Raw genomic sequence first — 13,008 nt, forward strand, 5'->3', positions numbered from 1 at the left:
ATGCAAATAGAAGACGACACGTCAGCACAGTGTTACGAATGTGGTAAGAATATTCGTAATGCCGTACCAAATGCTACCAAAGAGCAATATTACGCCAATGGAGGTCGTAAGAAGACCCCATACAAAAGAATAAAATACTTCCGAGACTGGATGAGTCATATCCAAGGTTTACATCCGATATATTTAAGCGACGAAGTAAGGAAGAAAATCATAGACCATTTAGAAGAGCCAACCCCACAAAGTCTACGGAAAACGTTGAAAAAATTAAAGCTAGGGAAATATTACAAAGCTATTCCCTATCTTTTGTCTGAAATTACCGGTAAGTCTATTCCCGAGGTTTCTGATATGACAAAAGCCGAGTGGATGTTTTGTCGGCTGAATAAGGATATTCCTTATTATCCTTGTACTGATAATAGTGATTAATGTACCAAACATTAACAAAAACACTCTTTAGTAATTACTACTTGTTGGGTTACCTGTGTAAGTGCCTGCCTTAGGTCAGCGGAATCTCACGTTTTGTAACGACGGCCATGTTTGTGTAAGCACATGGTTTACTTGAATAAAGCCTACTTTCATGGCTTAATCGTGTATATTCTTCACTACAATTTATTCAAGTAACCAAAAATGGATAAAGTTTTACGTCCTGAACGTTTCGGCGTCGATCCAAGTGATACTGGAGCATCCAAAGCGTGGATACACTGGAAACGAACTTTCGAGAATTTTCTCTCAGTGCTGCCCGATGAAGGTCTCAATAAATTCGGAGTGTTAACCAATTTCGTTTCACCTGCAGTCTTTGAGTACATCGAAGGATATCCAAGCTACGAATCCGCTATGCAATCGCTTCAAAATGTTTACGTTAGACCAACTAACGAAATTTACGCGAGACACGTTCTTGCAACTCGACGACAACAGCCTGGAGAGACACTGGACCAGTATTTACAAGCTCTAAAGGTGCTCAGCAAGGAATGTAATTTCCAATCTGTTACGGCTGCTAAATACTGTGAAGAGAACGTCCGGGATGCCTTCATTACTGGGTTGCAATCAAATCAAATTCGTCAGCGGCTTTTGGAGAATAAAACTCTTGATCTAAAGACAATGTTCGATCAAGCTAGAGCTCTTGATTCTGCCATGCGAAGTTCTGAAAGCTACGCAGTTTCTCAGCCATTCAATGCTGCAGCCGTAGGTGTGTCACCTGAAACCACATCGCCAGCGTCATCTCAACCTGACCCCAATCTCTTAGCTTCAACACTGACGACCGGTGGTCCCAAATGTTTCTTCTGTGGAAATACTAAGCATCCCCGTGCCAAATGCCCAGCTCGTGATGCTGTGTGCCATAAATGTCAGAAGAAGGGGCATTTTGCACAAGTCTGTCGAGGGAAACCGTCAAAGCCTGGTGACGTCTCTGCGGCCCTCTGGCCACCATCACTTGCCTCAGTTGGGACCCCGCAAGCTCTTAAGGCCTCATCTGCTACTGTCATAGTCAATTCAGGATGGAATGTGAAGGCGCTCTTTGATAGTGGTAGCAGCGAAAGCTATATTCACCCAAGTTTAGTAGAAGCAGCTGCTATTCCTGTTAATCCTTCTTCTAGTACAGTGTCCATGGCGGCATCAGCATTATGTACAAAAACCGAGGGATTCTGCACCGTCAACCTTAACTACCAAGGACACAGCTATGAGGAATTTCGCCTGTCAATAATGCCCGGCCTATGCTCTGATCTCATTTTGGGACTTGACTTCCAGTCTCAACATGACCACGTCACGTTTGAGTATGGTGGAACAAAGCCACCCCTATCTGTCTGCGGCCTAACTACGTTAAACATCGACCCGCCCTCACCCTTTGCAAACCTTACATCAGATTGTCATCCAGTTGCTGCTAAATCCAGACGCTACAGTGCAGAAGATCTCACATTCATCAGTGGAGAAGTGGATCGATTGCAAAAGGAAGGCATCATTGAACCCAGTCAGTCTCCGTGGCGAGCCCAAGTAGTTGTAACTAAAGACGAGAACCACAAGAAACGTCTGGCTATAGATTACTCACAGACCATCAACCGATTCACACAGCTTGATGCATTCCCATTGCCAAGAATCAGTGACACTATCAACGAAATCGCTCAGTTTAGAGTTTTCAGTACCCTTGACCTGCAAAGTGCCTACCACCAGATACCGTTGAAAAACGAAGACAAGCCTTACACTGCCTTTGAAGCTAAGGGCAGACTCTATCAGTTTACCCGGTTACCTTTTGGAGTAACCAACGGGGTAGCATGCTTCCAAAGAGAAATGATGAGACTAGTCGAAGACCATAATCTGAAAGGAGTATTTCCCTACCTGGATAACATAACTATCTGTGGAAAGGATCAGTCTGATCATGACATCAAATTGAAATCCTTCATGGATGCTGCACGAAATGCCAATCTTAAGTTCAACGATAGCAAGAGTGTCTTCTCCACGCGCCGTCTTCCTTTACTTGGTTACGTCATTGAAGAAGGTACCATTAGTCCTGATCCTGAAAGGTTACGGCCCTTGAAAGAGCTTCCTCTGCCACACAATTCAAGATCCCTCAACAGATGTCTTGGACTTTTCTCCTAGTACTCGCAATGGGTACCAAATTTCTCTGATCGAATAAAGCCCATCACAAGCTGTAAATCCTTTCCATTGCCTCAGGAAGCCAAAGAGGCATTTCAAGGAATAAAGAAGATCATCGCAGAAGCCATTGTTTCAGCCATAGATGAAAGTATCCCCTTTGAAGTTGAGACAGATGCTTCGGAAGTAGCACTGGCAGCCACTCTCAACCAGAATGGGAGACCAGTGGCCTTCTTTTCGCGTACTTTGCAAGGAAGTGAGCTAAAGCACTCTGCTGTCGAGAAGGAGGCTCAAGCTATCGTTGAATCTGTAAGACACTGGAGACATTTTCTCACCGGTCGCCACTTCACTCTAAAAACTGACCAACAATCAGTTTCTTACATGTTTAACCAACGACAGAAAGGGAAGATCAAGAATGACAAGATAATGCGTTGGAGAATCGAGCTCAGTTGTTACAGCTTTGACATAGTCTACAGACCCGGTAAAGAGAATATGGCACCAGACACCTTGTCCCGAGCCAGCTGTGCTACGACTACTCACGATTCCCTCTACAAGCTTCATGAATCACTATGTCATCCAGGCGTTACCAGACTCTGGCATTATGTTCGAACGAAAAACTTACCGTTTTCACTAGAAGAAGTCAAGAAAACAGTAAGCGCCTGCCCTGTCTGCTGTGAGTGTAAGCCCAAGTTCTACCGGCCAGAAGAAGCTCATCTCATTAAGGCTACCCAGCCATTTGAAAGAATAAACATTGACTTTAAAGGCCCTCTACCCTCCAACAACAAGAACAGGTACTTTCTAAACATCATTGATGAGTATTCTCGTTTTCCGTTTGTCTTCCCATGTCCTGATGTATCCACTCCCACCGTTGTGAGGTGTCTTACCACGCTGTTTTCTCTTTTTGGCATGCCGGCCTATGTGCATTCAGACAGGGGAGCATCATTCATGAGTCGAGAGCTACGAGAGTTCCTGACTAGCAAAGGTATTGCGATGAGCCGCACTACAAGTTACAACCCCGCTGGGAATGGACAGGTGGAGAAATACAATGGCACTGTCTGGCAGGCTGTTACAGCTTGCCTGAAGTCCAAAACCCTCCCAGCAGAGTACTGGCAAGATGTCCTCCCTGATGTCTTACACTCAATCCGTTCTCTGCTGTGTACTGCAACGAACGAGACGCCTCATGAGCGTTTTCTGGGCTTCTCTCGTCGGTCCTCTACTGGCAGCTCCATCCCTACTTGGCTGTCTGTACCTGGTCCTGTATACATCAAGCGTAACGTTCGAAACAGCAAAATGGACCCCCTCGTCGATGAGGTTGACCTGCTCCAGGCGAACCCACATTATGCTCATGTTCGCTACCCTGATGGGCGGGAGACAACAGTGTCTACGAGAAGTCTCGCTCCCCGAGGTCAGCCGATAAGTGAAGTCTCACCTGTGCAACCAACACCAGCTGAAGCACAATCTGCCACACCCCAACTGGCTGAAGTCCAACCTGCAACAACGCCGCCCGCTGAAGCACTCTTACCTGACAATGGTGCCAATCACGGAACTACCCATGAAAGTAAACAGGCCCCCATAGTACTGAGACGCTCTCAACGGGGAAGTCATCCCGTTGATAGGCTTAATCTTTAGGAAGGGGTGAATGTACTGATAATAGTGATTAATGTACCAAACATTAACAAAAACACTCTTTAGTAATTACTACTTGTTGGGTTACCTGTGTAAATGCCTGCCTTAGGTCAGCGGAATCTCACGTTTTGTAACGACGGCCATGTTTGTGTAAGCACATGGTTTACTTGAATAAAGCCTACTTTCATGGCTTAATCGTGTATATTCTTCACTACAATCCTGATGTAATTTACGAAATATTTTACAAAATAGACCCCAACCACCCCCTGTTAGGATGGATTCCGAGAAAATAAAAATGCAAAACTGGCGTTTATTTTGCCAGAAACCCCACTGGGGAATGCATCGCGCAGAACACCAAGCTATCCCCAGTGGGGTTTTTTGCATTTTGGGCTTACGGGGCTTATTTCATCCCGCGCCAGAGGCCCTCTAGTACGTACACATATATCTTTCTTACGACCCACCAGAGGGTGAACTCCGGACAGCGTCCCGAGACACCCCCTGACTTTTCCAACTTTTCCTCACGAAACCCCCCATCGCGGGGTTGAATCGCACTTTCTACCCCTCCCCCCACGGTTGCTGTGAGTGTGGGGAGGCTTTTTTTTTTTTTCACTCACAGCAACCGGTCCAAATGCGTCTACAGCGAGGCTCGAACTCGGGACTTTAGGCCTCCCCAGCTCCAAAGTCCCACGATCACGAGCGAACGCCAGACACATCTGGACGCTTATGTATGTGAAAATTATTATATTTAATCTGCATAATTTCTAGACTGACGTTCGATATGTAAATAGAATCCCGTCACGCTCTTTTCGAAGCAGATGTTTACTGAGCAAGCTTTCTTTGAAGCTCTTCTTTCGCTTCTTGATAGATCTTTTTGCGAGATTCCTCGGAAAGATCTCTTACGACTGTTTTTTTATTCCTTATGTCAGTCTTTAATTTCTCGTACTTTTCCTCTTCGGCTAAGATAAGCGAGAATTCTACGTCGTCTATCTTTCTGTCACGCAAAGCCTTTGAGACAAGGTCAGTGATCGTATTTACTTTAGCCCTTGACAGAGCTATTGTCGTGTCGTGTTTTGATATTTTGCTTGACAACTGTTTCATAATGCCCGTAGCAACAGCCGAAATAATACCACAGGCTGCCCCAACGCTGGCCAAAGGAACTCCAACGATTATTCCCGGCCCAGTAAGCGAAGTAGCAACGCCGGAGCCCGTTAACACAACAGATATGGATCCTGAAGTTATCGCAATCTTATGTAGCGTGCTACGGGCTCTGACGTATTTCTTCCTAACTTTTTCGTAGTGTTTTGCCTGCCCTTCCAAGTAAGCCAGGATTAAATTTGCTTTGTTGAGCCTAAAGTTTTCAGCGTTTAATTCGTTAGGTTCCTTAGGAAGTTCAGGATAAAGTGGAGGTGCTGATGGTATAACATCCATTATATATACTAATGTACGACGCTTTTGGGAATGATATTGAGGAGCAGCCACATCACGACAACCGGGATTACTGGAATTGGAGAGCATTTAGGAAGATGTTTCCACATGCAGACCCCAGTAAGTTCGAAAGAAGACCCGATGGTATTTACTATAACGGCTCTAGGATGTACAGCAACGAGGATTTGAAGCCTACGCTGGTTAATCAAATAGACGATCAACTGAAGCATTCGCCAATGCATAAGCCAACGCCAGCGCCAACGCATGTTGAACCCAGTTGGTCAAAGGAATTATTGCTTGGTACCAGTACTTATCCAATACCCGCAGTTTCATTTGATAAACACCCAAGCTTGGACCTAATGTTGAACATGCGGGTCTCTAACGATCATTCCTTTCTGTTAAAGGTGCGAGATATCTTCAAAAACGTGCCCATTGTTCATACCACCGCTAAGGAATCTCATGAATGGTTAAGTGGTCCTAACATGCGTTATTGGCCGCAGCAACTAAACTTTGCGGTTTGGTGTGCCACTAGCGGCTGCGGTGTAAGCGCAAGCTTGATGAAGAATTCAATATTTATGTTTCATTTTCACTTCACGGTTAGAAGAATACTGCATGAGATGGGCGTTACTGCATTACCGGGAGATGCCACGTTTTATCCAAGAGATAATAAATACAGCGTGCCGGCTTATGACAGACTTTGTAAGGAGTTTGACGTTGTAGGGAAGGATTTCCGATGCACTGCCGGCGCTAACAATGGTCTGGGGCATATTTGGGCTTATTGGGGGATTGGTGGACACGAGCTAAGTGATAAGGAAGTTCATGCGTTGAATCTACGATGGAACACTGGGTATCACAAAGAAACTCACGACAGTAGCACCTTCTTTGAACCAAACGCTAAGACCACTAAGGAAGTCAGAGACGGACCTCTGTTCAAAGACGAGGGCGGTAAGTATGCAGGGGCTAATCCACTGATTATCAAAATTACCAACGACGAGCAAACAAAGCAATATCTTAATTTCATACCCCCAGAAGGTAAAGGACTAACCAAAGCCGGCCTTGCCCGTTTAAACCGCAGCATAGAAGCTTACGTGTATTCTATCCTTGGAGCTCAGGTAAACACCCGATCAAGTATAATCGGAAATACCGGCGCCGCAGAAGAGACGCGAGCCGAAGCCTTGATCTCATTCGAAAGTTCGATCTTGGAGGGCGACATTAGCAAGGGCGTACAGCGTTACCAACTAGCCATACAAAATTCTAAGGCGAGGTTGGACTATGCAGTAGCCCCGGGTTGTTGGTTAATGCCTAGTAATTTATCTATAAATACTGGCTCTGTAGTAGGATACAACAATAAACTGCAGCGAGCTACTAAGGATATGAAGTTTGGGGCGAATGACGTGAACTCTGACACTCTTAGGAACATCCCCCATTTCGTAGAGAAGCCAAAAAAGTCACACGAAACGAAGCTACCCGTAGTTAAGAAACCATCAAAGAAGGTCCTGCCTACGATACCCGAGGAATATGACCATAACTTACTAAAAGCCGGCCTAGCAGTCGCGGGTGTTGGTCTGAGCTATTATATATGGCGATGAATAACCCCTACGTAGCTGGAGTAGATTGTGTCTATACGACTTACACAGGCGAGAAAAAATACACCCAGGCGTCTTGGGTTGATGTCACGGGCATGTCTGTAGACTTGAACTACTCAGGAAAGAAGTTAATCCTTTGTAGTATTTGCATTGGTACAGACAGCCACGTCAACGTAGGCTTCAGGTTCCTGGATGACAATGGCATACTGCAGCCTATGCGCGCGAAGACGAACAACAGGGAGCCTGTGCATTTCTCCACGGAACCAAACGCTAGCAGCTTTGAAAATTTATCGGTTTGGACTTTTCATATGATCACCGATTGTCACGGAAAGGTAAAGCTACAAATACGTGTAGATGACACCGGGACGGCTACCGTGAATAGTATATATGACCAAAGGGATCAACCTTATAATCACAAGACCATTAGCACTCTTGCGGTGCTTAGCCTGTGAGAATTTGTGATTCTTAAATTATATGAATCCACACTTAAAAGAAACACGTCATGCTTACTGTTTAGATCGAAAGGAGTATAAAGAAGGAGGCGGGTGGTCTGATATCGGAATGTGGGTTGAAGTTGGGGGTTTAGGATTAATAATGTGTACCATTAGCATTAGCACGAAATTAGGTGCAAACGCGGGGTTTAGACTCGTTGACGAGAATAACCACCCATTGCTGCCTTACAGGATAAAGAATAATAATAGGAACCCAGCTCATTTCTCGTTGGAGCCTCCTGCAGCGAGTGGAGAAGACTTAACACCGGTTACTTTTCATATGATAGTCAATTGTCAATATGTCAAGCTGCAAATTCTCCCCAACGATGGTAACATAATGATAAACCATGCCGGTAACACCAACGCGGTTTGGAATCATAAGCCCATTAGCACCATGAGTGTGCTGCCGCTAGTTCCGCATTATCAAGGCGGCGCGAATACTGTCTTTACTTATCCCCAGTCGAGGACGCCTCGGATGCCTGACGACGATAAGCCACCAGTAATACACAAGGATAAGATTAACCCTTCATCCTCTTCAGGAGTACCACTCCAATAGCTACGACTAATATCCAAATGTTGTTACCCACGAACTTCAACAGTTCACCGCCGGCCCTAAGTGCCAAGGAAACAACCGAACCCAGCAGCCCAGGAAGACCGGCTGCCATCTTTTTTCCCAAGTCCGTTAGTCCATTGCCTAATTTCTTTACGCCCGCGCCTGTAGCCTTAAGCGCGGATAGGATAACTCCTACTACGGTGCTAATAGCGACCGCAAATGCAAGGGGAATACCATACTTCAAAAGGGCTCTTTTTACCTTTTCCTTGGTAGTAAGCCCCAACTCTTTTTCCAGGTTTTCCTTTTGAGCCCGCAATTCCGCAAGGCGTATTTCAAGGGCCTCCACTTCCTTTTGAGCTGCTTCCCTTTCTTCCTCGGTACGAGTTTGGTCCTCGATTACTTCTTGCTGCCGCTCTATTTGCCCCTCCAGGTCTTCGATAGCCTGATCTCTTTGCTGGATTTGCTCTTCTTTAATGTTGATTTCAGCAACTAACTGCCGCCGCTCCACCAAAGAACCCTCTATGGTGGTACGTAAGTCCTTGGCTTCTTCCTTGCTTATATCCAGGTCTTGCAGGGTGAGATTGAATGCCCTTTGGGCGCTGTCTTTTTCGCGAAGAGAAATGTCTCTTTGTTCTCTAAGTTCTAATATGCGTTGATTCTTATCGTCAAGTTCTCTCTTTTGAGCATCAAGGAGTAGTCGGTTTTGCCGTATGTAATCTGCTTCCCTTTCCTCCATCGCTTGCTTTAGCTCTTCTACTTCCCTTATCGCCTCAAGACCTTTTTGTTGCCGCTGCATTATGGTCTTAACTCTTTCGACGGCTTCGTCAATATTCTCACTATTTTCTCTCATTCTTTCGGGTAAGTTGGGTTCTCCTAATGTCTTTCTAAGGGTTGGAGGAATATTTTTATCTGCGTAGTATTTACCATTTATGTCCCTGATGACATATGGATGAGCATTAGACCTATTTAACCTTGCTACTACGACTTCCCTGCCCCATTCGTTATCCGCGTCAAACATTACTTGGACTTTGTTTGGATCCCAGTTTGGGAATTCTTCCTTGATCCTATCAAAGTCGTCCGGGGTTTCTTCCATGGATTCGTCCATTTGTTCCTGAACCCTACTAAGCCATGCAGCGCCGGGGGCTTCGGGGATGTTGCCGTCCGGACCAAAGCTGGTTTCCGCGGTTTTGCTCCTAGGAGGTTTCATCATCGTGTTACTACCAAAGTCGATGTTATCGAGCTTTATGTATTCTGGTATGGGTTTGCCTGGGTTCTTAGTGCGGTATTTGTCTAGGAAAGCCATCCAGCCGGCGCGGACTCTTTTTCCAAACCGACGCACCATGTTACCTCGGAATTCCGTGGGGTCGTTGGTTTTAGGTAGTAAAGACTCGTATTCTTCGTCGTTAATGTCGACTTGACCTTCTTCGGTAAGGGGATCAAAATCACCTTCTACTTCCATTATATATGATAAGCTCAAAGTTAAACCCCAACGTATTACCTAAGCAGGTTGGCGGACTGAAAGCAGAACGCACCTTTCACCGGGTTACATTCACGCCTTCTAGCGCTAAGCCAGGTGAGACGCTGTATGTAGGCGTACCCCGCCTAACGGATAACCTAGTATTGGTTCCTGGTACCCTGGCGCTAAGGTTTAACCTAGCAATACAGCCAGATACCGCAGACGCGCGTTACGTCGTCAATAATGCAGGTAGAAACCTTGTTTCCAAAATACGCGTAAAGTTCGCCGGGGAATCCTTGCTGGACTTAAACAGGTATGATTTGTATACCACGTACAAAGACTTATGGTTGACTGCATTTGACCGCGCGCAAAGGATAGAGCAGGGAATAGCAAGCGCAGCCATACGCAAAGTAAGAAGCGCAACCTCTGGCGCCTCAGGAGAAGACGAAATAAAGACTGCTTATGGTACTAAATATGTCGTTCCATTAGATTTCGAAATTATCACGAACCACGGTACATACTACCCAAGGCAGCTAAGCGAACTGCAGTTCGAAGTGACCCTAGCAGATACTACGAACGTCCTGCAAGGAAAAGATGTAAGTTCATCAGCTGTGGATCCTTATTTCATCAAGAACTTGGAGCTGCAGTACGAGACGGTACACAGCGAAGAGCTGGCTCGTAGCGCTGGCATGGAATACAGCGCTGGGAAGGCTTTCCTTTACGATCACGTCGTGATGTACAAGACCTTTAGCTTCACGAACAACGTCGAAGAGGTCATCAACCAAAGCATTAACCTACCCAGACGCAGCCTTACAGGGATAATGTTGCTGTTCGCAAAGACATACACGGCAGGATTGCGTGACTCTGAGGCATTCTTTAATCCTAACATCACTAACGTAGGCGTTAGCATTAACGGAGTACCTAATAAGGTTTACTCACAAGGGATAAAGCCTGAGGACATGTACCGGGAAGTCGCGCGTAAGTTTGGCGATCAAATTAGTCCAAAGGAATTCTTTAAGGATAAGTACGCGCTGTGGATCGACATGCGCACGACAAACGACGAAGACCTACATGGTCAGGGATTGCGGCTGGTAAATACCCAGGACGGTATTACGTTGGAGATCAAGCGCACCAAACATGCCAGCGACACTACTAAGATCAACGCGTATATCTTCGTAGTCTCAGACGCGCAACTGAGCGTAGAAATGAATCAGCTAAAGAGCGTTGCGTATTGATGCGCTGCGCTCCCTCATCCAAAAAAAAAAAGAATGAAATATCCCTTACGTATATAATGCTTCGCGTATTTGAAAACAATGAAACTAAACTGCAATGCATAGTGCAAGGCGATAAACTTTATTTCAAAGCAAAGGAAGTGGCGGCTGCGTTGGGTTACGAGCGTCCAAAAGATGCAATTAAGGCGCATGTTTGCGATAAATACAAGGTAAAGCTTAGCGAACTTAGAGTGGAGGTGAATCGCCTCCCCTCTCATTCACAGCCTAATTCCCTGTACGTAACTGAATCTGGGTTGTATCAGTTGATATTTAGCTCTAAGATGCCAACGGCAGAGACATTCCAGGATTGGGTCTTAGAGGAAGTTCTCCCTACCCTCAGGAAAACAGGTAAATATGCAATGGACAAACGCTTTGACAGTCCTAACAAGTTGGTATTCAAAATAGAAAATGAATTTGACCTGCATAAGAAGGTCGTAAACTACATACGTCGATTCCACCCTATCCTACTGCTCGCACCAGGTCTTGGAGAACTACAGGACTCAGCTAGCAAAAGGATAGTATGTTGGCAGAAAGGGTATCAGGCGGGGCAACCCGACATCTTAGTCCTTAATGCACATAAAAAACATAATGGGTTATGCCTGGAGTTGAAGACGCCTAAGGGTAACGGCGTATTATCCTCAAAACAAGAGGCGTTACTCACACAATACGAGGCAAATGGTTACCTAACCATGGTGTGCAACGATTACGACCTTATATGTAGGGAGATCGACCATTACGCGGAAGGCATTCGTGTACCTTGTCCTTGGTGTGTTAAGGCTTTTAAGACGCAGGAGGCGTTAAGGACTCACCAAAGAATATTTCATAGATATAATGATAGTTGAACAGACACACTGGCGTAATCTGACCGTTGGTCAAACTTACAAAATAAAAAATTATGTCATGTTTGAAGATATCAACCGATTGAGGTTAATCTTGATGCATGACAATGAAGAGTGCACTTTATGGGCACCTGACTGCGTGCGGTATGTCCTTCAAGGTGAGGAATACACACACGTAAGAAGTTATGGTAAAGTGAATGGTCGATGGAAGTTTGACATCGAACGCCGCACCGACGCTAATCCATTATGTGATTAGTCATCCTCATGGGCGGTTAAGTATTGGTCTGCTATGTCGGACCTCATTTTTTCTGTCATGTAATTAGTATGGTAAATTAAGGCTCCTCCTGCGAACGCTGCGATGTAAGGTAACATCATATATTATTCATTTTTCCATGCTTTTCTTACAGCAAGGTAATGGTCTAAGGGCTTGGGTCCGTCGTACAGGCAACACCAAATATGTTGACCGCTACGTATACAGCCACATCGGTTGCAAATGCCGTCCCAGTGTTCCCTGTATTCCCATCTCACGCCCTCAACGTCGTCAAAGCATACGAAGGTCTGGTCTATTTCCTTCTTACGTCGCGTGAGCACCCGGGAGGTTTCGTGGGGACAACAACGTTCGGCTAAGTCTCCGTGGGTTTCACAGACGACATCTTCGAGGTGGTAACGACGACAGCGGTATTTATGCCAGTTCTCCTCGAAGTGAGGTTCATCGCAACGGAGACAACGGTCTTTGAGGCAGACTCTGTTCTCGCGGTGATATCGTAGGGCCTGTACAGTGGACAGTTCCTTACCGCAGTCACCGCAAAGGGTACTTACGGTCTTCTGACAGACTTTCGTGGAAAGATGGTATTGCAGTCGCTGCTTGCTACTAAAAGCTCTATCACATTGCACGCACTTCATTATATACCTTATTTTTATTGTTATTTTGTTAAATGCTGCAAAGAGGTCTCAAGTAAGGGTCTATCTTTTATTGTTATTTTGTTAAATCATCACGATCGAAGAATGGTTAACATGATTATCTTTTGCTGGTTTCAACAATGAGAAAGAATGATACCTCATCTTTTAATGGGGGCTTAACAAAATAACAATAAAAGATAGACCCTTACTTGAGACCTCTTTGCAGCATTTAACAAAATAACGATAAAAAAAGAAAGACCTATGCTAATTCCTCTTGCTGG

At 45.3% G+C, this 13,008-nt stretch overlaps 1 protein-coding gene across 1 annotated transcript; it reads left to right on the plus strand.

Moving 5' to 3' along the window:
• Nucleotides 1–12,643, plus strand: LOC148910455 (uncharacterized). Its single transcript, XM_089031703.1, has 2 exons — nt 1–319; nt 12,235–12,643. Exons 1-2 carry the CDS (start codon nt 1–3, stop codon nt 12,240–12,242), a joined length of 327 nt encoding a protein of 108 aa, XP_088887829.1. The 3' UTR covers nt 12,243–12,643.
• The last annotated feature ends 365 nt before the right edge of the window (nt 12,644–13,008 follow it).

This window comes from Actinia tenebrosa, unplaced genomic scaffold, assembly GCF_029948245.1.
Source record: "Actinia tenebrosa isolate PJP-AT-01 unplaced genomic scaffold, QUT_ActTen_1.0 PGA_scaffold17__23_contigs__length_9995812, whole genome shotgun sequence".
Lineage (NCBI taxonomy): Eukaryota > Metazoa > Cnidaria > Anthozoa > Actiniaria > Actiniidae > Actinia > Actinia tenebrosa.